This window comes from Ammospiza caudacuta, chromosome 26 (genome assembly GCF_027887145.1).
Source record: "Ammospiza caudacuta isolate bAmmCau1 chromosome 26, bAmmCau1.pri, whole genome shotgun sequence".
Classification (NCBI taxonomy): domain Eukaryota; kingdom Metazoa; phylum Chordata; class Aves; order Passeriformes; family Passerellidae; genus Ammospiza; species Ammospiza caudacuta.
The window spans coordinates 7611886-7635383 of record NC_080618.1 but is presented as its reverse complement, the minus strand read 5'-3'; the positions used below and the strand labels follow the sequence as shown (position 1 = coordinate 7635383).

The following is a 23498-nucleotide window of genomic DNA, read 5'->3' as shown; positions in this document are numbered from 1 at the left end:
CCCCCGGGCTGGGCCGAGACCCCCGGGCTGGGCCGAGCCCCCGGGCTGGGCAGAGCGGGGCCGGGCCGGGGGACCCCGAGGGACTGCGGGGCTGTGCGGGGGAGCTGCCCCCACACCTGGGCCTGGCGGGCCGTGAGCGTGGGCAGGGGCAAATCCTGAAATCCTGCTGGGGATGTGGGGTGAGTAACGCCTCAAACACCCCCAATTCCATAGGAATTTGTTTGTGTCTGCAGGGTTTTTCCCAGGACCCTCGATCAGAGCCAGGACCTCGAGCAGCCATGACACCCCCCAGGGTATGGACGCCACACTCTGTGCCACCATTCTGCCCCTCAGGAATCCCCTCCATCATAGCAGGGTCTCCTCATTTTCCCCTTCTTTTTTAGGAAATAGGATTTGTTAGCCCCACTCCTCAGAAAGGGAAGGGGGATCCCAACTGGGGGCCGAAGAATTGGAACCCCAGAGTTCCAGGGCACCCCCTGACCCTGGAGTTGGGCATGGAAAGGGCTGAGCCCCCTCAGGCCCACATTTCCCAGCTGATCCCACTGGATCTGTGTCTGTGAGGGAGGGAAAACCCAGTGCCAGGGTGCTGATCCCCCAGAACCAGGTTAATTCCCCTGCATTCCAGGCTGATCCAGGTCCACACAGTCACCAAAAAGTGCCACCAGCTTGTCCCAGCTAAAATTCCCTTATTATTTCCATTACTCATCAAACCCCCCTCATCACAAGCGCGTTTTGGGGTGTATCCCCCCACATTTGGCGTTCCCAGGTGCCCATTCCCATTTTCCTTCCCCTGCTCAGACCCAGCCGTGGCTCGTCCCCTCGTGCCCCAAGCTGGACATGTGCATCCCCTTCCTGGGCAAGTACCACCGGCCGGTTTCGGGGCGCTCCTGCCAGACCTGCACGCCCAGGAGCTGGGTAGGAGAGCCAGTCTGGGGTCCCGGGGCGCCGGGGGTCTGCTCCTGCGCGGGCTGATCCCGTTTTCCCTGCCAGGATGGATTCTACCCCGAGGAGCTGGCCCCTCTGGGGTTCCGCGACGCCAGCCGCCTGACGGAGGCGGACACACGGTGAGCGGCCGGGGGCTCTGCGTCCTGCACAAACACTTTTCCCCCCATGTTTCACCAAAACCGAGCTCGTTAATTGGTTTTGGGAGGCTGGAAGTGATGGCTCCGAGGGTTTGGGCTGTGCTGCCGTTGTCGGATTGGGGATTTGGGGATCATGCTGTTATTTGGAGTCTTGGTGGGAAGGTCGGGGAGGTGGAGTGTTGTTCTTCTCTCTGGCTCGCAAGGAAAAGGGAAAACAGGCACTTCCCCCTAGAAGGAAAAATACCAGGAAAGGCAAAATTGTGGTTATTCCCCCTTTGCCTCTGGGCAAGAGCCATTTCCAGATATTTTCATTTTTGAGGTGCCAGATCGCTTTAGCTCCACTCCCCTTTAGGGAGTAATCCCTGGATTATCCATTTTTTGCTTTTCTCCTTCCCAAGCCGGGTCGTTTTCCTCTATTCAGTTCCAAATGTTCCCAGCTTTGGAGTGCTTGGAGGAATCCATTGGGATCACAGGGAATGCAGTTCCCCTGTCCCACTCCAGCCCTTCCTGCATACTCTGGGATGTCCCCAAGCTCCCTCCCACCCTTCCCTCAGCACAGATTTGGGGATAGATTGGGAAATTTCTGCAATTTGGGAATCTTAGGTTTGAATCCCAGTTTTCCTTCCTGCTGGGCACCCTGAAGCACCAATTCCCCGGTGCCTCAACATTTCCAGCTGTGAAATGGGGACAAATGTCCTGAATCCGGCAGAGAGGCAGGCTGGGATGGGCTCTGATCCCCAGCATGTCACCGTGTGTCCCCTGCAGGTTCCGGGGCTGGCTGGTCAGGAGGATCTGTGGCTTCCTGGCCGCCTGCGAGTGGGAGATTCCAGCAGAGAGCCCCGGGGAGCTCCTGCAGCGGATCTGCAGCAGCAGGAGGTGGGTGGGGGCACCCCCCAGTCCTGGGGGTCCTTTTGGAGCCCAGCGGGGCTCCCTGCACCCCAACACGTGGTGCTGGGGGCTCGCCCTGCTGTCCTGCTGTCCCCAGGGTGCGGGATGCTGCCTCCAGCCCGGAGCCTGGCCCCCGAGGGGATGAGGGATCCCAGCAGTGCTGCAAGGAGGAGATCTGCCAGATCCTGGGGGAAATCCAGGCCCCACTGTCCCCCCTGCTGCTGAGGTCAGGGGCCTGAGGGGAAATTCTCTGGGGGAAGGAGGCAGATCCCTCAGGGGGGATGCACATGGATCCGTTGGGTGGTTTCCTGGGGTTGGTTTTGGGGTGTTCTGGGATTTTGAGGGGATGCACGTGGATCCATTGGGTGGGTTCCTGGAATTTTGGGGTGTTCTGCATTTTGAGGGGATGCACATGGATCCGTTGAGTGGTTTCCTGGGATCCTTCTGGGGGATGTGCTGGCATATTTCAGGAGATATTTTGGGATCCTTTGTCTGGCTGCCCTCGGGGTCCTCTCTGGCTCCTGGAGCCATTCCCCCAGTTCCTTCTGAGGAGCTGGAGTGGGAAAATCCAAACCCCTCAGGAGGGAGGGAAGCAGAGAAAACTTTCCTTTTCCGTTTCCCATCCCATCACTGACTGCTGGGAATCCGGGCCTTCATTGCTTGTCTGACCAGTGGGAATAAAGAGTACTTTTGAGCCATTAAAGGGCAGGGAAAGTATTCCCCCTGGAATGAGAGCGTTTGGGGATCCCAAAGTGGGGCAGGAAGATGGAGGGAATGCAGGATTCCCAGTGGCAGCTCTGGTTGCCAGTGGAAAGGAGGATGTCTCATCACACACAGCCTTTCACGTGTGATAAAAGTGGGAGTTTTGAGCAGGGATTTCGGGGGTTTGGGGCTGCCCTGTCCCTGGCAGGGTCCCTCATTGCCGTTTTTCCCGCAGGCTGTGCCACTGGCTGCTCCCCAAGCTCCTGACCCGAGTGTTCCTGAGCGTGCAGGTGCACCGGGCGCAGCTGGAGATGGTGCTGCGAGCTGCCAGGACGGTAGGGAGCCCGGGCTGGGCCCTCACCCCGGGCTGCCCCTGGAACGCCGGGCATTCACCCCGGGATGCCCCTGGAACGCCGGACATTCACCCCGCGATGCCTCCCTGCAGCCCGAGGTGCCGCTGGTGTTCCTGTGCAGCCACCAGTCCCCGCTGGACGGGCCCCTGCTGTCCTTCCTGCTGCTGTCCCAGGGCGTGGGGCTGCCCAGGGTGGCCGTGAGCACCAGGACCAGCCCTCGCCTGAGGTGAGGCAGCACCAGGGGCGCTCCCAGAGCACCCCGGGCCACGCAGGGGCGCCCACGGTGTCCTTGCCTCGCCAGGTCCCTGCTCCAGCGCCTGGGAGGGATTTTCCTGCCCTCGGGCTTGGCCCCGACGTGGAGCGAGCGGGATGAGGGGCTCCCCGGGGCCGTGCTGGACGCGGTAGGTGCCGTAAAGCCCCCCGGAGCGCTCGGGGAGGTGCCGGCAGCCCCCGGCAGCCCCGGTGTCTCCCCAGTACGTGCAGGAGGTGCTGCGGAGCCGCCAGCCCCTGGTGCTGTTCCTGGAGGAGCCGTCGGGGTTCGTGCGGCTGGCGGAGCCCGCGCGGCGCTGGCTGCTGCGCCTGCTGCGGGCGCTGCGCGACGGCGCCGTGCCCGACGCGCTGCTGGTGCCCGTGGGCATCGCCTACGACCTGGCTCCGGGCGGGCTGCAGCAGCGTGCAGCGGTGAGAGCAGGGCTCGGGGGTCAGCATTGCTCCCCACATCCCTGGCACTGCCCCGGGGATCGGCGTTCCCCAAACCCCCTGGGAAACGCTGCTCCCTCAGTCCTGGGGAGAGGCGTGGCCCGGATCTCTGGGGGCATCCCTGGGGCTGGCATCCCCCCGAATGTGCCACTGACCCCTCGGTGCCCTGTCCTGGCAGCCCCCGGAGCCCCTGGGGCTGGGCTCGTGTCTGCGGGCAGCGTTCCAGGCCCTGTGCTGCCGGCACCATGGCTTTGCCCGCGTGGACTTCTCTCAGCCCTTCTCCCTGCGGGTACGGCATCCCCTGCACCCATCCCCTGCATCCATCCCCCTGGGGGACCCTTCCTGGGGTGTTGGTGGGCTTTGGGCTGCATGGGGGGGTCTGGAATCCATCCTGGGGGTGTCCGTGCTGCTCGCAGCCCTGGGGATGCAGGGTGAGCTCCTGCTGCTGAGGGCTGGGAGCACCCACAGGCTCCTCCGTGCTCATCCCCAGGAGTTTGTGGACAACAACCTGGTGGGGCCCATGCTCAGAGGGAGTCCCCCGGAGCAGCTGCTGCTTCCCACCATCCTGGGCAGGGGGTGAGGAGCTGAGCCCTTGGAGGGCAGCGTTCCCCTTTGCCCTGGATCTCTGCCCCCGGCTCTCTCCTCACCCTCTCATCCCGACTCATCCTGCCCAGCCCGCTGGATGTGGGGAGCGTGGGGAATACGGGCCCCACTTCGGGGACAGAAGAGGAGATTTTGGTGACAGCACTGGGGCTGCATGTGCTGAGCGGTGAGGAGGGGGCTGGGTGGTCCCTGCGTCCCTTGGGATGGCATTCCCTGCTCGGGAATGGGGGGCAGGTTAATAAATCCCCCCTGGATAACGAGGGCCTCTCTCCCACTGCAGATTCCAGAGCCTGCTCTGCTGTCACAGCCGTGGGAGTCACCGCAGCGCTGCTGCTGCACCGCTACCAGGAGGTGGGAGAAGGGTTCCATGGAACCTCCCTGTCCCCAGAGCAGCGTTCCCAGTGGGAATCACCCTGAAAGCACCGTTCCCAGTGGGGATCCCCTCTCCCGTGTCCCCAGGTGGTGCTGCTGCCCCAGCTCATGTGGGATTTCTCCAAGCTGCTGGAGCAGCTGCTGCTGCGGGGCCGGGCCGTGAGCTGCTCGGGGCGGCTGCGGGTGCTGCTGCTGCACAGCCTGCGCCTGCTGCCGCCCCTGCAGCCCCTGCAGCCCCCCCTGTGCCTGCTGCAGCCCCCCCGGGCCTGGGCCCGGGCACGGCTGGGACAGCTGGCAGGGGGCGTCCGGCACCAGCTGGCCGGGGAGGCTGTGGGCGGTGAGTGGGGACACCGGGAGTGGGCACAGGGGACACCAGTGACACCGGGAATGGGTGGTGGCTGCAGTCTGAGGAGCACCAGGGGTGTTGTTTATGTCGTGGGGGTCAGTGACATTGGGATTTGGGACAGAAGGGATCGGTGATGCCAGGGAGATTGGTGACATTGGGGATTCAGTGCCACCGGGGTAAGGGGCACTGGGGAAATGTTGCATGCAGGGCATTATTGACACTGGGGATGGGGGCATTGGGGATGCCAGGGCTCAGGGGCACTGGGGTGTTCGGTGACTCTGGGACTGGTGCCAGCCCTGTGCCCTCAGCCTGTGCCATCCGTGCCCTGGTGCTGGAGATGCTGCCTGTCCTGGGGCCGCCCTCCAGCCTCACCAAGATCGTGCTGAGCCGGGACGAGCTGCTCCACAAGATCCTGGAGCTGCTGCAGCTGCTGCCCCCCACCCTGCTGGGGCTCCAGGTGGGGACACGGGGCTGGGCTGTGACCCCCAGCCCTGCTGGGGACACGGGGCTGGCCTGTCACCCCTGTGCTGTGTCCCCAGCCCTGCCGGCCTCCTGACTGCCACAGCCTGGACGTCCTGGACAAGCTCATCCTCGGGGGGCTGCTGGAGGAGGAGGTGGTGGGTGACCCCCGGGGTCTGTCATGGGGCACAGGGGCAGGGTCGCTGCCAGGGGAGGTGACACTGCTGTCCCTCCATGGGGCATAGGGGGGTGGCACTGCTGTCCCCCCGTGGGGCACAGGGGCAGGGTGGCTGCCCGGGGTTGGCACTGCTGTCCCCCCATGGGGCACAGGGGCACGGGGGGTGGCACTGCTGTCCCCGCAGGCCGAGGAGGAGCGCTGGGGCTGTGATGGGGGGCACAGGGGCAGGGTGGTTGCCAGGGGCGTGGCACTGCTGTCCCCCCATGGGGCACAGGGGCACGGGGGGTGGCACTGCTGTCCCCCCATGGGGCACAGGGGGGTGGCACTGCTGTCCCCCCATGGGGCACAGGGGCACAGGGGGGTGGCACTGCTGTCCCCGCAGGCCGAGGAGGAGCGCTGGGGCTGCGATGTGGCCCCGCGGCGCCTCGGGCAGGGACAGTCCCTGGGCTTCTTCACGGATGACAGCGACAGTGACGGCGAGCTCGAGCTCGGCGTGCCCAAGCAGTGCTACAAGGTACTGGGGGTGTCCCGCTGTTGGGGGGCTGGGGGAGGGCGGCGTCCCCCGAACGTGGCCCTGTCACCCCCACAGCTCCGCGGGCCCCAGGGCTTCCCCGGCTTCCTCCTCTTCCTCTGCCGCCTGCTGAGCCCCGTGCTGCAGACCTACGGCCGCGCCGTGCAGTTCCTGCAGAGACCCCCCTGGCCCCAGCCCGGTAGGACCCCCCGGCCTGGGGAACCCCCCGGGATCCCTGGGGACACTGAGGCACGGGATCTGACCCCCCCTCCCCACTGCAGAGCAGGACTACGTGGAGGCGCTGCTGGAATTCCTGGCCGAGGATGAGGATGGTGAGTCGGGGGGGCTCTGGCTTTAGTGCCCCCCAAACCAGGCTGAGGGGCATTGAGAGGTGGCATTGGGGGTTCCCTGGCATCTCTCTCCCCACAGGGTATCCCGACAGGAGCCTGGCCCTGAGCTCCCTGCAGAGTTTCAAGGACATGGGGGTAAGCACAGCTCCCCCAGCCCCCCAGCATTGCTGCTCCCTCCCTCCCTCCCCTCCTGACCTCCCTGTGCCCCCCAGGTGCTGGAGGAGCTGCAGACCCCCACGGGACCCGCCCTGCAGCTCTCCCAGCCTTTCCAGTCTGCTTCCAGCCGGGAGAAGCTGGCAGCCTTCATCCAGCAGTTCACGCAGCTGTAGCCCCCAGACCCCCCAGACCCATAAACGCAGAGAGCAGAGGCTCGTGGATTTATTGACCCACGGGGGGGAGGTGGGACCTGGGCTCCTCTCCGCCGTCACACCACCCTGTTGCAGATGGTGCCCAGCTCCTCAATCTCACACTGCACCTCGTCACCGGGCTGCAAGGGGGGGACACGGTGGCACCTGTCCCCACTGGGGTCCCCGTGTCCCCCCCGAGCCCCCATTTCCCCTCACCTTCAGGAAAACGGGCGGTTTGCGAAAGACCCCCACTCCCGCGGGGGTCCCCGTCAGCAGGACGTCCCCAGGGACCAGTGTCACAAACCTGGGGGCACAGGGGTGTCAGCTGTGCCCTCCTGGGCTCTGGGGGTCCCCAGGCCCCCGTTCCTACCGGGACACCCAGGCCACGAGCGCGGGCACCCCAAAGATGAGGTGCTGGGTGCTGCTGTCCTGCATGCGCTGCCCGTTGACGCTGCAGCGGATCCAGAGGTTGTGCACATCTGCAGGGGACACGGGGCACACGGGGACGGTGCCACCGTGCCCCCACCTTGGGGGCAAACACGGGGAGCACGGTCCCGCGCCCCTGCCGCACCTGGCACTGCCTCCTTGGTGACAATGGCGGGCCCCAGGGGACAGAAGGTGTCGAAGGTTTTGCCCAGCAGCCACTGCCGCCCGTTGCGCCGCATCTGCCAGTCCCGGGCGCTCACGTCGTTGGCCACGGTGTAACCCAGCACGTGCTCCAGGGCCGCCGACTCCTGGGGACGGCGGGGACACTCAGGGGGGACACTGCCAGGGAGGGGACACTGCCCGGGAGGGGACACTGCCTGGGGGCCCCAAAGTGGGGAGGGCTCGGGGGTACCTCGATGTGCCGCCCCCTCTTCCCGATGACCGCAGCCAGCTCCACCTCCCAGTCCAGCTCCTGCGGGGACAGAGGGGCTGGGAGCGCCATCCCGGGGGGCTGTCCCCGTTGGGGGGCACCGGGGGGACACCGGGTACCCACGCTGGTGTCCTGGGGGTGCACGATGTCATCGAAGGGCCCGGCGATGGCGCTGGGGAACTTGCTGAAGATGAGGGGCTCCCGGGGCACCTTGGCCGCCTGCTCGCGGCAGTGGTCGTGGTAGTTGAGCCCCACGCAGATCACCTTCTGGGGGTCCCCCAGGGGCGCCAGCAGCCGCGCAGCCCCCCGGGACACGCGGTGCTGCCCCGACTGCAGCGCCCTGCGGGGACACGGGGGGCGTTGGGGCACCCCCGATTGGGGGACACGCTTTGGGGGGCTCCAGGAGGGCCTGCTGTGGTTTAGGGACTCTGCTTTTGGCCCCCACGTTGGGGTCAGGCTCTCTTGGGGGTCACACATCATGGGGAGGGGATCACTCGTGGTTTGGAGTGCCTCCCACCCTTTGGGGGGCCAGCTGTTGGGGTGACCCACTTTGGGGTCATCCAAAGCAGCAGGCAGATTTGGGTGGCCACTCCTGGGGAGATCCATGAGGATTCACCCCCGTTTTGGGGCTCCCTCTCCTTTTGGGGGCTCCTCCACCGCTGGGAGTCACCCACCTTTGGGGATCGCCCACCTTGGGGGTCCCCCACCTTCCTTGGGGTCACTTTTGGGGGTCCCCCGCCTTCTCTGGGGGTGCCCGTTGGCCTCACGCACCTCTGGGCGAGCTCCAGCCCGCGGGGCCCGATCTCCAGGAACTCCCGCATGGACCGGGGCAGGTCGGGCTCGGCCGCGCTCAGATCCACCAGGTCCCCCCCGGGCGCCTCCTCCAGCCCGAGCCGGGGCCCCCCGCCCGCGGCGCCCCGGAACCGCACCAGGCGCAGCGCCCCGCGCATCGCCTGCGGCACCGGCCCGGTGAATCCCGGCCCCGGGATGGAGCCCCGGAACCCCCGCAGTCCCGGGGACGCGCTCCCGGTCCCGGCGCGTTCCCCCAGCCCCGATTCCCTCCATCCCAGGGATGCCCCTGGTTCTGCCCAAACCCGGACCCCGGGGATTCCCCCCGTTTCTCACCCACTCAGTCCGATCCCAAGGGATTCTCCACCGAGCCCACAACGCCCCCAGCCCAGCCCCGAGTCCCACAGAGCCCCGATCCCGCGGATCCCCCCCCCATTCCCGGGCATTCCCCCGTTTCCAGATGCCCTCGTTCCCATGGATCCCCCCAGTCCCAGACCCCCGCGTTCCCGGGCATTCCCTCGTTCCCATGGATCCCCCCAGTCCCAGACCCCCGCGTTCCCGGGCATTCCCCCGTTCCCAGGGATCCCCCCAGTTCCAGACCCCCGCGTTCCCGGGCATTCCCCCGTTCCCAGGGATCCCCCCAGTCCCAGACCCCCGCGTTCCCGGGCATTCCCCCGTTCCCAGGGATCCCCCCAGTTCCAGACCCCCGCGTTCCCGGGCATTCCCCCGTTCCCAGGGATCCCCCCAGTTCCAGACCCCCGCGTTCCCGGGCATTCCCCCGTTCCCAGGGATCCCCCCAGTCCCAGACCCCCGCGTTCCCGGGCATTCCCCCGTTCCCAGGGATCCCCCCAGTTCCAGACCCCCGCGTTCCCGGGCATTCCCCCGTTCCCAGGGATCCCCCCAGTTCCAGACCCCCGCGTTCCCGGGCATTCCCCCGTTCCCAGGGATCCCCCCCCCAATCCCGGGGGTCTCACACGCCGCTCCTCCCCCGCTCCGCCAGGGGGCGCTGCGGGCCCCGCCCCGTCACGTGGCACGTCAAGGTCGCGGCGCCGAGGCCCCGCCTCCTTCAGGCCGCCCAATGGGAGCGCGCGGGAGGCGGGGCCAGATTTTCAATGAGAGCCAATGAGAAGAGAGAGCTGAGGGGCGGAGCCGCGGAACCGGGAACGGGACCGGGACCGGGAATGGGACGGGGAGTGGGAATGGGAGACGGGACCGGCCACGGGCAGGGCCCGAGAGCAGGACAGGGACCCCCGGGACCCCGCGCGTCCCTCCCGTCGCCCTTGACTCCATTTCACCGCTGAGTCGTCACCGTTTGGTTTATTTATAAAATCCCCCTCCCCACGCTGCCGCGGAGCAGGGGCTGTGCTTTGGGTCGGTGTCTGGGGGCTCCATCTCACGGCTGCCCTGTGGACACCCCCACAGCCGGGCTCCCATCTCGAGGGTCCCCAAGTCCCTGGGGTGGGGTCTGTGCAGCCCCTGCACCGCCAAGGGGGGGGTCCGTGTCTAGGGGGGCTCAGCCCCCCGAAATGGGTCAGTCTGGGGTGGCAGCGCCGTCCTTGTCCTTGTCCTGTCCCGTCTCTGGGAGCCACTTGCTGGACTTCTCCTGCCTCTGGTTCGTCTGAAACAGCAGAAAAGCTCCGGGGGGAGCAGGGTCTAGAGCACGCTGTGGAAGATCTGCATGGAGCTCATGATGTCCTTGTCCTGGCGAGGAGAGAGCAGAGACCCCGTGTGCCCCTTCTCTTGTCTCCCTTTTGCCATCTCCCTCCTGTCCCGGATGAGGAGGATGAGGATGGTGCCCCCGGAGCCCCTCACCTCCTGGCAGGCGGCCAGGAACTCCTCGAAGGTCACCACGCCGTCCCCGTTCCTGTCCATCTTCTGCAAGGGAGCGGCCGGGGCTCAGCGGGGCGGCCCCGGGGACACCTTGGGGACACCTTGGGGACATTCTCACCTGGAAGAAGAGCTCCACGTGCTGTGCGGGCGCGCTGTGCCCCGCGGCGGGCTGGCCCATCATGGCATAGATGGACTTCATGATCTCCAGCATGTCCTGGGGGGGACACAGGGCGCTGGCAGCCCCCGCCCGCCTGTCCCCACCCCGCCACCCCCGCTGGCCCCCAGTGTCACCTCCTTGCTGATGCAGCCGTCCTTGTTCACGTCGTAGAGGTCGAACGTCCACCTGAGCTTCTGCTGCTCCGTGCCCCGCAGCAGCACCGAGAGCCCCACGGCGAAATCCTGCCCGCACGGGGGGGCGGCGGGAGGGACCCTGACCCGCCCTGACCGACCCTGACCGACCCTGGCCCACCCTGACCCGCCCTGAGCCCGGCCCGCCGCCGCCCCATCGATCCCGGCCGCCCCGGGGATTGCAGCCCTATTGATCCCGTTATTTTTACCCGGCCACAGCCGGGAGGAGGAGGAGGAGGAGGAAGGAGGAGGATGTGATGAATCACGGCGCTGGCACCGCCGTTCCCCCCGGAATTCCCACCTGGAAGCACAGAGCCCCGTTGCGGTCCGCGTCGAAGGCGTCGAACAAGAAGTGCGCGTAGGAGCTGGCGTCTGCGGGGACCGGACCGTGACCCCCGGTACCGCTCCCGGTACCGCTGCCGGTACCGCTCCCGGTACCGCCCCGGCCCCCCGGGACCCCGACTCACCGCCGCGCGGGAAGAAGCGCGAGTAGATGAGCGTGAAGGTCTCCTCATCCACCAGCCCGCTGGGACACTCCTGCCGGGGCAGCGGCATCGGTGACCCCGGGGCCCCGCGGCTTTGGGGGCGCTCGGGGCTCGGGACCCCCGACTCACGTTCTTGAAGCCTCGGTAGAGGGACTGCAGCTCGGTCTTGGTGAACTTGGTGCGGGCCAGGAGCTGCTCCAGCCCCTCGGGCGGGTGCCGGGCCGTCGGCAGCTCCACGTCGGGATCGCCGCTGTCTGCGGGGAGACCCGGGGCGGAGACCCCCTTAGGGACCCCCCAAACCTGGGCAGAGACCCCCTTAGAGACCGCAAACCCTCCCCGGGAAAAGACCCCCTTAGGGACCCCCCCTGCACCGCAAACCCGGGGCAAAAACCCCCTTAGGGACGCCCTTAGAGACCCCAAAACCACCCCGGGCAAAGACCCCCTTAGGGACCCCCTTAGGGACCCCCTTAGGGACCCCCTTTCCCCCCCAGACTCTCCCCCACGGCCCCGGAGCTCCCCGGGGCCCCGCGGGTGTCGGTCCCGGGGCTTTCCCCGCACTCCGGGGGCTCCGAACGTTCCCGAGCCGCCTCTTGGCCGCCGGGCCCGGCGCGAGGTAATTAATAAATGATGCTTCATTAATAATTCCCGCTCGGGAAGCCCCTGCGGGGCCCTTCAGCAATTTTGGGATGGGCTTGGGAGCCCCGAACGTTCCCAGGGCTGTCAGAGGGGGGTGAGGGGTCTCGGGGGACCTGGGGGGAATAATGGGGGTCCCTGGGTCCAATCTCAGGGGTATTTGGGGGTCCCTGTGTCCAATCTCGGGGGGGTTTGGGGTCCCTGTGTCCAATCTCAGGGGGTTTTGGGGGTCACTGGGGGTCGTGACCCCCATCTCGGGGGGCTTGTTGGGGTCAGTGCAGCTCGGAGCCCTTCCAGCCCTCCTTGGGAAGGTTTGGGGGTCACCGGGGGTCCCCATTGCCCGTTCCTGGGGGTTAAAGGGGCGAGGGAGAGCTCTGGGGTGGGGGTCCCCATTCCCCGGGTATTTGGGGTCGGGGTCCCCATTCCCGGGTGTTTTGGGGTTGCTCTGGGGGTCCCCCCAGGCCAGGGCACTTCAGGGGGTTTGGGGGCTCTGCCCGCTCCCCCGCAGCCCCAAATCATCATCCTTCCCCCCAGACCCTCCCGAGGGGACCCCAGACCCAAACCCGGCTCTGCTCCGGGAGGTCACGGGGCAGTGGGGCCGAGCCGCCATTAATTCATTAATTAGCGCTAATTGGGGCTCGGGGAGCGGGGGGTACCTTCGGCAGAGATGGGCTCCAGGATGCCGAACTGCTTGAGCACGGCGATGAAGAGGAGGATGACCACGGCCACGGCGCACAGCTCCATGCCCTGGATGCCCATGGCACGGGGGGCACGGGGGGCTCCGGGGGTCCCCAACCCTGCGGGGCTCCTGCGGCAGCGCGGGGCGGGTGCTGCCCGTGCCCGTCCTGCCCTCCTCCCCTCCTCCTCTTCCTCCTCCTCCTCCTCCTCCTCCCCTGGCACCCTGCCCCCCCGCCCCGCGGTTTTGGCGCTTTCCCACACAAGTTTGGGGTTTTTGTGGGGCGGGGGTCCAGGGCCGCTCCCCCCGCTCCCCGCAGCCCCCCCGGGGGTCGGGGGCACCGCCGGGAGGGTCCCGCGGGAGCGGCCTCGAAACCGGGGGGGGAAAGGTCCAGAGTGCCCCCCCGGGCCGGGGGATCGATGGCATCGATGGGCATGAGTAAGCAGCGAGGGCAGGGAAACTGAGGCACGGAGGGCGGGCGGCGGGGCTGTCCCCTCCCCGCGGCGGGTGTCTCGCAGCCCCGGGGACATCGGGCCTGTCCCCTCGGGGTGTCCCTGTGTCCCCAGAGTGTCCCTGTGTCCCCGGGGGTGTCCCTGTCCCCACAGTGTCCCTGTCCCGTCGGGGTGTCCCTGTGTCCCCGGGGGTGTCCCTGTCCCCACAGTGTCCCTGTCCCCACAGTGTCCCTGTGTCCCCGGGGGTGTCCCCGTCCCCACAGTGTCCCTGTCCCCTCGGAGTGTCCCCGTCCCCACAGTGTCCCTGTCCCCTCGGGGTGTCCCCGTCCCCACAGTGTCCCTGTCCCCACAGTGTCCCTGTGTCCCCGAGGGTGTCCCCGTCCCCACAGTGTCCCTGTCCCCACAGTGTCCCTGTGTCCCCGGGGGTGTCCCCGTCCCCACAGTGTCCCTGTCCCCTCGGAGTGTCCCCGTCCCCACAGTGTCCCTGTCCCCTCGGGGTGTCCCTGTGTCCCCAGAGTGTCCCTGTCCCCACAGTGTCCCTGTCCCCAGAGTGTCCCTGTCCCCTCGGGGTGTCCCTGTCCCATCCCAAATCTCAGCCCCGCCTCTCGGGACCCCCGGACCCGCTCTGGGGGCGGGGCCACACGCAGGGGCGGGGCCGCATCAGGGCGTGGCACATAGGGGCGGGGCCACATCAGGGGCGGAGTCATCCACATGGGCGTGGTGCACGGGCGGGGTCTCCCGCAAGGGGCGGGGCTCTGTGTTTGTGGGCGTGGCTCCGGTGCTGCCGCTCCGCTACATCTGGCGTTCCCGCCGTCCCGCCCAACGTCACTTCCGCTTCCGCCCGTGCCGGAAGTGCCGCCAGTCTCGCCGCCATGGCCTCAAGGTTACTGCGGGTGAGCGCGGCCCTGCGGCTCCTGCCCGCGGCCTCGGCCCGCGCCGCGCCCGCCCGCCAGCTCGGCGTGCCCGGTGAGCGGGGCGGGGGAGCGGGGGGTACGGCGGGGGGCACGGCGCGGGGAGCGGGGCGGGATGGGGTGTGTGTGTGCGGCTCGGTGTGACGGAGCCCCGCAGGGAACCTGGCCAGCGATGAGGAGCAGGCGACCGGCCTGGAGCGGAAGGTGATGGAGGCCACGAACAAGGGGCTGGTGAGTGCCGGGGAGCGCGGTGGGGCTGGGGCCGGGGTCAGCCCGAGGGCGGGGGTGGCCCGAGGGATGCCGGGGGGCTCCGGGGCGGTTTCGGGGTTCGGCTGCCCTCGGAGGGGCAGAGATTGGCGGATGGGTGTCAGGGGCAGCCTCACGGTGTTCTGCGGGGGTTCGGGGGTGGCGGGGGTCGGGTTATTTCAGGGTTCCCGTGCCCTTGGCGGGGGTGGGGTCAGAGGGATCGGGGGTGAGGAGATCTGGGGGTCCCTGGGGTTTGGAGGGTGGGGGGCTCATCTGGGGGGGGTATTCCAGTGTTGGTGCCCTTGGAGGGCTGCAGGGTCTGGGGCTGGGGAGTTCTGGGGGCTCACAGGTGGGGGTCTCTCAGGCACAGGGGCTCTCGGGGTGGAGCTGGGGATGCCAGGTTTGGGGTTCGTGGGGCCAGGCTGCCCTCGGGGGGTTCTGGGGTGGTTCTGGGGGTCTCAGAGCCCGGGGTGCCCTCCAGGACCCGTACAGCATGTTCCGGCCCAAGCGCTACGCGGGCACCAAGCAGGATCCCAACCTCGTGCCCTCCGTGTCCAGCAAGCGCATCGTGGGCTGCGTCTGTGAGTGCTCCGGGCCCTGTCCGTGTGTCCGTCCGTCCCCGTGTCCGTCCGTCCTGTGCTCGTGTCCGTGTGTCCGTCTGTCCCCGCGTCCACGTGTTTGTCCTTTCACTGTCCATGTGTTCGTCCATCCCTGTATCTGTCTGTCCCTTTCCTGTCTGTGTGTCCATCCTCCCACCCATGCCTGTCCGCGGTGTCTGTGTGTCCACTCCTGTCCCTTGTCCATTTGTCCGTCCCCTTCTGTCCTTGTGCTCCGTCCCACGCTGTCCCTGTCCGTGTGTCCCACGCTGTCCCTGTCCCCCCAGGTGACGAGGACAACAGCTACGTGGTTTGGTTCTGGCTGCACAAGGGCGAGCCCCAGCGCTGCCCCTCCTGCGGCGCCCACTACAAACTGATCCCCCACGAGCTGCCCCACTGAGGGGCCCCCAAATGCCCCACACTGCTGCCCCACTGAGGGCTGGGGGGCCCCCAAATCCCCCCAAACTGAGCTGTCCCGCCGAGGGGCTGGGGCCCCCCTCCCTCCCCTCCTGGGGCTCTGTTGGACCCCCCAAGTCCCCCCATAAAGAGTTTGCGTGGAGAGCCTGGCTGTGTCTGTGCTGGGGGCGTCACCGTGGGTAGGGAGGGGACAGGGGGGTCTGAGGGGGACCTTGGGGCAGAATTTGGGGTGAGGGGACCCCATATTATTGTCCCTCATCCCTGGGGCTGGGGCTGGGACCCTGAGTGGGTCCTGTGGTGGCTTTGTCCCCTTTGGGATCCCTGAGCACTGAGGGGGTCCCAGAGCCCCTGGTCAGATCACCGCCCCCTCCCACACACACAGGGGACCCCCCAGGGCCGTTTGTCCCCTCGGGCGTGCGCTGGCCTGTCCCATGGGTGTCACCCAGCAGGGTCCCAGGGTGCCTGTCCGGCCGGGCGCCGGTCGCTGCATCTCCTGGGGAAGGACCACAGGACCTCAGGAGGTGCCTGGAGGTTCCCAGGTGGCCTCAGGAGGTTCCCAGGTGATCTCCAGAGACCCTGTGTGGTCCCAGGGTGTCCCTTAGGGGTGACTACGGCTGGGACTCGAGGACTCCCCTTGGGCAGTTCCTCCCAGCCTGGGGTCAGGGTGAGTTCTGGGGAGTTCCAGAATGTTCTGGGGGGTTCTGGGAGGTTCTGGTGGGTTCTGCCCTCCAGGCCCGGCTCGGGGCAGACTTTGGAGTTTGCCGTCCAAAGTGTGGCCACAGAGCCGCTGATCAGCCATGATGTCATCAATGATGTCACGCTGACTGGCCATGACATCATGCATCCCCGGCTGGAGGGGGCGGAGCTGTCTTCCTCGCTGGCCAATGGGAGCTGAGCTAACAGTGAGAGACAGCTGAGGGTGGGGCTTTGGACACCACGGGCCAATGGGGGCAGCAGGAAGCCGTGATTGACGGCAGGGGAGGGTGGAAATCTGCGCTCAATGAAAGGAGGAGCTGGGGGCGGGGCTTCACGGACCAATAAGAGGCGCCACTGCCCATGACTGACAGCCGATGGGGCGGGGCCCTGGGCTGCGTTGACCAATAGGAGCGGGCGGTGGCCGTGATTGACAGCCGGGCAGCAGAACGCTGCGCTCAATGGAGGGGAGGGGGCGACGGGGCGGGACCCGGGCCCCGCGACCGCTGGGAGGCGTGGCCGCGGTGACTGACAGCTGGGGGCGGGACTCGGAGCGATGGAATGAATGGGTGGGGAGGGGGCTTCGGGGCGGGGCCTAGGGAGGGGGCGGAGCTTCGCCGGGGGCGCGCGGGGACGCGGCGGGCGGGGCCCCTGGCGCACGTGACGGCGGCGGTGCGGCGGTGACGTCAGCGGTGTCGCAGCGGGGCCGGAAGCGGGCGGCGCGCGGGGCGGGCGGACAAGATGGCGGACGGGGACAGCGGCAGCGAGCGCGGCGGCGGCGGCGGGTTCGGGACCGCCCGCGGCGGGGCGGGGGGGGCCGGCCCGGCCGCGGGGCCCGGCGGCGGCGGCGCGGCCGGCCCCGAGCAGGAGACGCAGGAGCTGGCGTCCAAGCGGCTGGACATCCAGAACAAGCGCTTCTACCTGGACGTGAAGCAGAACGCCAAGGGCCGCTTCCTCAAGATCGCCGAGGTGGGCGCGGGCGGCTCCAAGAGCCGCCTCACGCTCTCCATGGCCGTGGCCGCCGAGTTCCGCGACTACCTGGGCGACTTCATCGAGCACTACGCGCAGCTGGGCCCGTCCAGCCCCGAGCAGCTGGCCCAGGCCGCGGGGCCGCCGGGCGAGGACGGCGCCGGGCCCCGCCGCGCCCTCAAGAGCGAGTTCCTGGTGCGGGAGAACCGCAAGTACTACCTGGACCTGAAGGAGAACCAGCGCGGGCGCTTCCTGCGCATCCGCCAGACCGTGAACCGCGGCCCCGGCGGCCCGGGGGGGTTCGCGGGAGGCCCCCCCGGGCTGCAGAGCGGCCAGACCATCGCGCTGCCCGCCCAGGGCCTCATCGAGTTCCGCGACGCCCTGGCCAAGCTCATCGACGACTACGGCGGCGAGGAGGACGAGCTGGGCGGCCCCGGCGGCGGCGGCCCGGGCGGCGGGGGGCTCTACGGGGAGCTGCCCGAGGGCACGTCCATCACCGTGGACTCCAAGCGCTTCTTCTTCGATGTGGGCTGCAACAAGTACGGGGTGTTCCTGCGGGTCAGCGAGGTGAAGCCGTCCTACCGCAACGCCATCACCGTCCCCTACAAGGCCTGGGCCAAGTTCGGCGGCGCCTTCTGCCGCTACGCCGAGGAGATGCGCGACATCCAGGAGCGCCAGCGGGACAAGCTCTACGACCGGCGCGCCGGCCCGCCGGGACCCGGCAGCGGCAGCGGCGCCGGTGACGACTCCGACGGCGACGACGTGGACGACGACTGAGCCGATCCCCCCAGCCCTCGACCCCGACGCCGGCCCCCCACCATCCCCCCCGAGCCCCGGGGCGAGCGGGTCCCCGATCCCCCCTCCCAGCGACGGGGCAGAGGGGTCCCGGAGCCCCCCTTCCCCCTCCCAGTGACGGGGTGAAGGGGTCCCCAAACCCCCCGGGTCCCAGCTCCCAGCGACGGGACGAAGGGGTCCCCGAGCCCCCCCCAGCAGCGGTGGGGCGCGGGGGTCCCCGAGCCCCCGAGCCCCCCCTCCTGCCGCCACCGGAGAGAGAGAAACCAGCCCGACCGTGCCGCGGCCCCCCCGGCCCCTCCCCGGCTCCCACCAGGGGCCCCCCGGACCCCAGGACTCGCTGCTTTGGGGGGGGCAGGGGCTCACCCGCAGCCCCCTCCCCTCCCGGTGCCCCCCCATCTAAACCAGCACGCGAGGGCCCCGGAGCCGAGCGGCGGCGGCGGCGCCGGGGGCGGGGGGGGCAGCGGAGGCACCTTGGACCAACGGCCGTTCCCTCGGCTTGTGATTTTCCCTTCATTTTCCTTTTTTTTTTTTTTTCTTTTTCCCTTTCCTCCTCTTTCCACCTTCTTTTTTTTTTTTTTTTTTTTTTTTTTTTTGGGTGGGGGGAGGTTCTTTTTGGTTTTTTTGGTTTTTCGGGGTTTTTTTTTCGGGATGCAAACTCCAGCGCCCGAACTGGAACCCGCCCCGAGCTGGCGGCTCCCTGGCCATTAGGGAAGATTTCCTCGGTTTTGCCGATTTCTGACCGTTTTTCCCCCCCTCCCCGTTTCCCGCCGGGAAGGGGGAGGCGCCGGCACAAAGCACAAGGAAAAACTCGACGGGGCGAACCATCTTCCCCTTCTCTCCAAATAAGGCGCCTCCGGCCCCGTTTCACCAGGACCCGCCGGAATCCGCCCCTTGGCTTCACCCAAATTGGATTTTCCGGCCCCAAATCCGTGGCCACGCCCGGCCCCGGCACCTTGGGGGTGGATTTTGGAGGTTTATTGTTATTTTTTGCCTCCTTTTGTCTTTTTTTGCCCCCCTGGGCCCGGCCCTGGCGCCGCCTGGTCCCTCCAGCCACCTCCTATTAAACACATTTTTCCACTCTCAAATAGTCTTTTTTTTTTTAATTCTTTTTCACTCCCTCGGCTCAGTCCTGCCCTGTACAGAATTCCGGTTTTTCACCCCGTTTTCCCATAACTCTGAACTCCATCGCTCTCATTCCAAAGTTTTGCCTCTTCTTCTCCAACGGTTTCACCACTTGTAGGACTTTTCTTTTTTTTTTTTCTCCTTTTAATCCATTTTTGGGAGCCCAGTCAGCTGCCTCCTTAATTTATTACCACGGATCTGGCATCTCCCTCTCTCCGTATTTATTGGGAAGTGAGGAACGGCCGCAGAGCCCTGGGGGAGCCGCCACGCCGCTGTCCATCCGTCCGGCCGGCCGGCCCCCGGCCCCATCCCGCTGCTCCCGCCGATCCCGCCGCCGTCGCTCTTTTTAAAGGGATTTTTAAAGCGAATTTCTTCCGTTTATCCCGTTTTTAAGCCTTCTCCGTCGCAAAGGACCCGAATCCCTCACTCACTCACTCGGGAGCAATAGTCCTTCCTCGATGGCCGATGTGTCCTGTACTGTATTTTGTACCCTCAGGCAGCTCTTTCCAGTGAATTCCTGCTGTATCCACCCATCCTCCTGGTCCTGTGTTCTTTGCCACGGAGAAAAATCCATAAACCACGACGGCGACGACGGATTTGGGGGGAAGAACGCTCCCAGCTCCGCGGGACTCACCGGCGTCCAGCCGCGGGACCTCTCCTTTTATTTTTGAAGAGGATGAGATATATATATATATATATATATATATAAAAATATATATATATTCCTTTGGGTTTCTTTCTTTTGGCTGAATTGCGGTGATTTAGCCTTATTTCTACTCTGGGAGAGCGGCGGAATTGCTGCCGGCCTGGCCCAGCTCTGGGGAGCTGGCTAGAAATACGTGGAAGAGGAAAAAAAAAGCAAGGCAAAACCACCTAAATCCAGTAATAAACCCAAAAAAGCAGCTCCCGGCGTTGGCCCAGGGAGCCTTTCCTGGCCAGAGAAGCGCTGGATCCATGGACACAACCTCCCACAGCTCCATTTGGGTGGGAAGAGCAGAGCACGTCGGGGGAAGACGGCGGAGAAAAACAGCCAAAATGAGATAAAATAGGGGAAAAAGGGGATTTGAGGTGCCAGCTGGAGCGAGGGGAGCGGCCATGGGGGGGGGATCTTGGGGGGCAGTTTTGGGTTATTTTTTCTCTTGGAGCCCCCCAGGAGGCGTTGGGAGTTTCCCAGGAAAGCGGGACAACGCCGGCATCTCCCCTGACCCCCTTCCCATCTCGGTGTGTATAGACATGGCTGTGTGTACATAGCTCAGATTCGGTTGGGTTTTGGGTTGAATTCTGTAGAAAATGGGCAAATTGCTTTTTTCTCTTTTTTAATTTTTATTTTTAAACCACAAATAGGGGGGAAAATATCCCGAATTCCTGGTACTTCCAGCTTTGCTGCCCCAGAGGGGCTGATGGAGAACGCGATGATGGCTGTACAGACAGAATATTGGAAGTCTTGTACAGCGCCCCAAAACCCACTGGAAAATACCCCAAATGGCTGGGTCTGGAGCGGGTGGTGCTTCCAGGGCAAGTTCAAACAGCTTCCGTTCTTTTTGCCCTAAAAAATACAAAAGAAAATTTGGATTCTCCTGCCGTGTTTCCAGGCGATTTGGGAGCAGTGGGGGCTGGTTTGGGGGGCCACGCCATGGCTCCTCCTGTTGGTGACAAAACCAACCCAGACCCTCACTGGCCTCTCATAAAAAAAGCAAAATGTGGAAAAAAAATCGCAAAAAAACTGGAAAAGATTTTAAAAGAGCAGCTGAGGGAGCACTGGGGGTAGGCAGGGTGGTGCACCAGGGAGCTCAGCAGGTATTCCCAGTGTGGGCTCCGTGGATGCTCCCAGCTGTTCCTGCAGGGCGAGGCCCTCACCCTCCTCATCCTCGCGGAGCCGGTAGAGCCAGCGTTGCCGGGCTTGGGCGTTGGCGGGAGCAGCCAGATGCGGGCGGGACGGCCGGGGAGGAGCACGGCACGGCACGGCCTGCAGCCCCATCCCACCCAGGGCTCGGGCCTCAGAGCAGCGGTGAGAGCGGCTCCAGACACGGGGCAGCCCAGCCACGGGCTGGGACCGCATTGCTGGGGAGAGCGCTGCATCCTCCTCCGAGAGCCGCGCGCTCCCAGAGCTGCATTCGCTGACAGCGGGGTCCTCCAAGAATGGCATCCTCCGAAAGCTGGATCCTCTGAGTGCCCGATCCTCCTTGGAGAGCTGGATCCTTCAAGAACTGGATCCTCCAAGAGCTGGATCTTCTGAGCACCAGATCCTTCTCTGAGTGCTAGATCCTCCTCCAGGCTCGATCCTCTGAGAGTTGGATCCTCCAAACACTAGACCCTCCTCTTCGAGCTGGGGTCTTCTCCAAGCAGCAGATCCTCCTCGGAGAGTTGGATCCCCTGAGAACTGGATCCCGTGAATGTTGGATCCTCCTCCGAGCAGCGGATCCTCCTTGGAGCAGCAGATCCCGGGAGCGCCGCCTCCCTCCCCGAGCGCTCGCCATGACGTCCCTTTGCCGAAAAGAGAAAAAAAAAGAAAGTTTTATTCCTGTTATTTTTTTAATGAAAGAAAAACAAAAACTAAAGCAAACCTGCACTTTAGGCGGCCGGGGGGGCCGGGGCCCCCGTGTCCCTTCCCTGCGGCCGGCGGGGCGGCTCCAGGGGCCGGAGGCAGGTCCTGGGTGTTACCACTAGCGCAGACGAGGCCGACGCGACGAACTCCTCCTGCTCCGAGCACTCCTGACGTAGCAGATTTTTGCAAATGGAGTTTTACAGTCTATATTTAAAGAATTGTATGTTTGTAACAAATAAAGTATGCGGAAAAGTGAATGAAAACCAGCCCGGGCCCGACTTGCTCCTTGGGGGTGCCGTGGGGGGCCCTGCAGGGTGGAGCTGGTGGTGAGGGGTGGGGTGGTCACCCTGTGGCATTGCAGGGACACGCAGGATGCCCCCCACAGACGGAACCTGGGCTGTTCTGAGGGCATCGCCTCGCTCAGGGGAGCTGGGGACCGGCACGGTGGGGAGGGAGGAGGCTTGGTGTGGCATAGGCATGGTGTGTCACAGCTCATGGTGTGTGCACAGCATAACGTGTGTGTGGGTGTGTGTGAGGTGTGCGTGCCAGCACACGGCTCCGTGTGTAAGGTGTGTGTAAAGTGAGTATACGGCATTGTGCCATCACATGGCTGCCTGCTGTGGGAGGGTGTGTGTAAAGTGTGTGTAAGGCATTTGTGCCATCACATGGCTGCCTGCTGTGTGCGGGTGTAAGGCTGGCAGGGTTTGGCGCGGCCCGTGTGCGGTGTGTGTGCCGTGGCTCAGGCAGGTGTGTGTGCACGGATGCGAAAGCGTTGCGTGCCACGCACACGCCTGCGTGCCGCGTGTCAGGTGCGTGTGCCGTCCCACGGCCGTGCCATCAGGGAGCCGTGCCCGGGGCGCCGTGCCGTGTCCCCGCCGTGCCCGTGCCGCGTCCCCACCGGCCGGCGCTGCCGCAGCCGCCGCCCCCCGCGCTGCGGCTCCCTGCGGGCTCGGGCTCATCTGAGGACACGCGGGGACCGCCTGCGCATGAGCCGCCGTCACCGCCATCGCTGTCACCGCCGCCGGGGCCCGCCGCGACCCCCGCCCGCTCCGCGGCTGTTCCCCGTGCCGAGCCCGCGGCCCGCGTACCCCCGCGGCCGGGGAGCGGCTCCTCCGGCCCCATCCCCGGCCCCACCGCACCCCGCAGCTGCTGCGGCCCCCCCGGCTGGCCCCGGGGATCGGGGGAGCTGGGGACAGCTGGAGGGGCCCCGCGGACAGCCGGGGGGCCCTGGATGGAGCCCGGGGGGGCGCAGCCCGCGGCAGTTGCTGCACCCCGGGGCAGGTGCGGCGCTCCCGGGGTGCGGAGGCAGCTGCGGCATGAGGGGTGGGCGCACCCTGAGCCCCCCGGCAGCTGCAGCGAGGGGCGCGGGCCGCCTCGGCAGTGCCCAGTGCAGGGAAACTGGCACCGGGACGGCCGGGGGGAGCAGGAACAGGTGCCGCCTCCCCCGGGCGGAGCGGGGTGAGGGGACCGGAGCCCCCCGGCGGTGAGAGGAGGAGCGGGCACGGTGCGCGGCTCTCTACCCCGCCCGCTATGGAGGGAAGCTGAGGCCCGGCCGGCAGGACACCCCATGGCCGTGGGGCAGCGGCCGCACCGGGGGCAGCCGGGCTGAGGGGCCCGGGGCCCGTCTCCAGCCGGGCAGGGCTGTGCTGTGCGGGGCTCCCCTGTGTGGGGTCCACCAGGTCCGAGCCGCTGCCCTGGCACTGACCCTCGCTGGTGAATCCCCGGTTCCATTTACGAGCTCAGCTCGCCCCACAGTGAGGTTCCATTCGGCACTGAACGGGGCCCGTCATGAGGAACTGAGGTTTTATTCGCTGTGACATGTTTGCTCGGAAAAGGGGCCCTCTTCCCCCCAGACAGTGCCGTGATTTTTTGGTTTTCTTGGCCACACCGCCGTCACCACTGACAGACCCTCCGGCCTCTCAGGGTCCGCCCCAGCCCCCAGTCCGGCCCGGGGGCGGCGGGGTCCGTGTTAACTCACGACCGCTGCCCTCCTCACTCATCCTACAGGGCAGCGCGGAGTTATTTGTGTACTGTTCCAGAGACACCGGCGGGCCCGGGTGTCCCCTCTCAGCCCCGAGCAGCGCCGGAGGAGCGAAGCCCCCGGAGCCGCCAAACCCCCGCGCTCCCCTCACGATCCGGCCCCCCCTCCCGGCTCCCTCACACAAACACGACCGGGGGCGGAGCGATGGAATGGGCGGGAAACAGCACCCGCTTTCGATTGGTTTGGTGAGCTGTCCATCATTAT

General features: G+C 66.5%; 5 protein-coding genes across 6 annotated transcripts; 3 read left to right on the top strand and 2 right to left on the bottom strand.

The window, feature by feature from the left end:
* The first annotated feature begins 229 nt into the window (after window positions 1-229).
* On the top strand, window positions 230-6872 carry GPAT2 (glycerol-3-phosphate acyltransferase 2, mitochondrial). Its single transcript, XM_058820319.1, has 21 exons — window positions 230-293; window positions 799-915; window positions 991-1064; window positions 1848-1958; window positions 2068-2196; window positions 2908-3007; window positions 3118-3251; window positions 3327-3426; window positions 3500-3706; window positions 3903-4013; window positions 4215-4300; window positions 4399-4493; window positions 4608-4678; window positions 4787-5036; window positions 5354-5502; window positions 5585-5662; window positions 6065-6196; window positions 6272-6392; window positions 6475-6525; window positions 6623-6678; window positions 6756-6872. The coding sequence occupies exons 1-21, from the start codon at window positions 279-281 to the stop codon at window positions 6870-6872; spliced, it is 2304 nt and encodes a 767-aa protein (XP_058676302.1). The 5' UTR covers window positions 230-278.
* Window positions 6873-6905: 33 nt separating this feature from the next.
* LOC131568335 (fumarylacetoacetate hydrolase domain-containing protein 2-like) lies at window positions 6906-9524 on the bottom strand. 2 transcript variants are annotated; one of them, XR_009275722.1, is made up of 8 exons: window positions 9510-9524; window positions 8518-8699; window positions 7870-8086; window positions 7729-7788; window positions 7462-7624; window positions 7261-7341; window positions 7107-7194; window positions 6906-7030 (listed from the first exon to the last, which is right to left on the bottom strand). XR_009275722.1 is itself a non-coding variant. In XM_058820361.1 (8 exons), the coding sequence occupies exons 2-8, from the start codon at window positions 8694-8696 to the stop codon at window positions 6968-6970; spliced, it is 879 nt and encodes a 292-aa protein (XP_058676344.1). In that variant the 5' UTR covers window positions 8697-8699; window positions 9510-9524; the 3' UTR covers window positions 6906-6967. The 2 variants fall into 2 exon arrangements, 1 of the variants encoding a protein (XP_058676344.1); XM_058820361.1 differs by having other exon boundaries at window positions 7261-7369.
* A 483-nt stretch (window positions 9525-10007) lies between these two features.
* Window positions 10008-12590, bottom strand: LOC131568336 (calsenilin-like). Its single transcript, XM_058820362.1, has 8 exons — window positions 12488-12590; window positions 11328-11452; window positions 11181-11250; window positions 11015-11085; window positions 10657-10764; window positions 10484-10579; window positions 10348-10410; window positions 10008-10236 (listed from the first exon to the last, which is right to left on the bottom strand). The coding sequence occupies exons 1-8, from the start codon at window positions 12588-12590 to the stop codon at window positions 10189-10191; spliced, it is 684 nt and encodes a 227-aa protein (XP_058676345.1). The 3' UTR covers window positions 10008-10188.
* Window positions 12591-13739: 1149 nt separating this feature from the next.
* LOC131568337 (cytochrome c oxidase subunit 5B, mitochondrial) lies at window positions 13740-15273 on the top strand. Its single transcript, XM_058820363.1, has 4 exons — window positions 13740-13925; window positions 14028-14101; window positions 14598-14697; window positions 15000-15273. Exons 1-4 carry the CDS (start codon window positions 13832-13834, stop codon window positions 15110-15112), a joined length of 381 nt encoding a protein of 126 aa, XP_058676346.1. The 5' UTR covers window positions 13740-13831; the 3' UTR covers window positions 15113-15273.
* Window positions 15274-16563: 1290 nt separating this feature from the next.
* On the top strand, window positions 16564-18089 carry PURB (purine rich element binding protein B). Its single transcript, XM_058820360.1, has one exon. The coding sequence runs from the start codon at window positions 16564-16566 to the stop codon at window positions 17566-17568; it is 1005 nt and encodes a 334-aa protein (XP_058676343.1). The 3' UTR covers window positions 17569-18089.
* The last annotated feature ends 5409 nt before the right edge of the window (window positions 18090-23498 follow it).

Excerpts from the sequence above, each read along its gene's own strand:
- GPAT2 (XM_058820319.1), top strand. Across the intron at positions 1,065-1,847 it reads CTGACGGAGGCGGACACACG|GTTCCGGGGCTGGCTGGTCA; the intron begins GTGAGCGGCCGG and ends TGTCCCCTGCAG. Across the intron at positions 4,301-4,398 it reads CCCACCATCCTGGGCAGGGG|CCCGCTGGATGTGGGGAGCG; the intron begins GTGAGGAGCTGA and ends CATCCTGCCCAG.
- LOC131568335 (XM_058820361.1), bottom strand. The coding sequence starts at position 8,696 with ATGCGCGGGGCGCTGCGCCTGGTGCGGTTCCGGGGCGCCGCGGGCGGG. Across the intron at positions 7,789-7,869 it reads TGCACCCCCAGGACACCAGC|GAGCTGGACTGGGAGGTGGA; the intron begins GTGGGTACCCGG and ends CTGTCCCCGCAG. Across the intron at positions 7,370-7,461 it reads CACCAAGGAGGCAGTGCCAG|ATGTGCACAACCTCTGGATC; the intron begins GTGCGGCAGGGG and ends TGTCCCCTGCAG.
- LOC131568336 (XM_058820362.1), bottom strand. The coding sequence starts at position 12,590 with ATGGGCATCCAGGGCATGGAGCTGTGCGCCGTGGCCGTGGTCATCCTC. Across the intron at positions 11,453-12,487 it reads GGAGCCCATCTCTGCCGAAG|ACAGCGGCGATCCCGACGTG; the intron begins GTACCCCCCGCT and ends GTCTCCCCGCAG. Across the intron at positions 11,086-11,180 it reads GCGCTTCTTCCCGCGCGGCG|ACGCCAGCTCCTACGCGCAC; the intron begins GTGAGTCGGGGT and ends CGGTCCCCGCAG.
- LOC131568337 (XM_058820363.1), top strand. The coding sequence starts at position 13,832 with ATGGCCTCAAGGTTACTGCGGGTGAGCGCGGCCCTGCGGCTCCTGCCC. Across the intron at positions 14,102-14,597 it reads AGGCCACGAACAAGGGGCTG|GACCCGTACAGCATGTTCCG; the intron begins GTGAGTGCCGGG and ends GGTGCCCTCCAG. Across the intron at positions 14,698-14,999 it reads GCGCATCGTGGGCTGCGTCT|GTGACGAGGACAACAGCTAC; the intron begins GTGAGTGCTCCG and ends CTGTCCCCCCAG.
- PURB (XM_058820360.1), top strand. The coding sequence starts at position 16,564 with ATGGCGGACGGGGACAGCGGCAGCGAGCGCGGCGGCGGCGGCGGGTTC.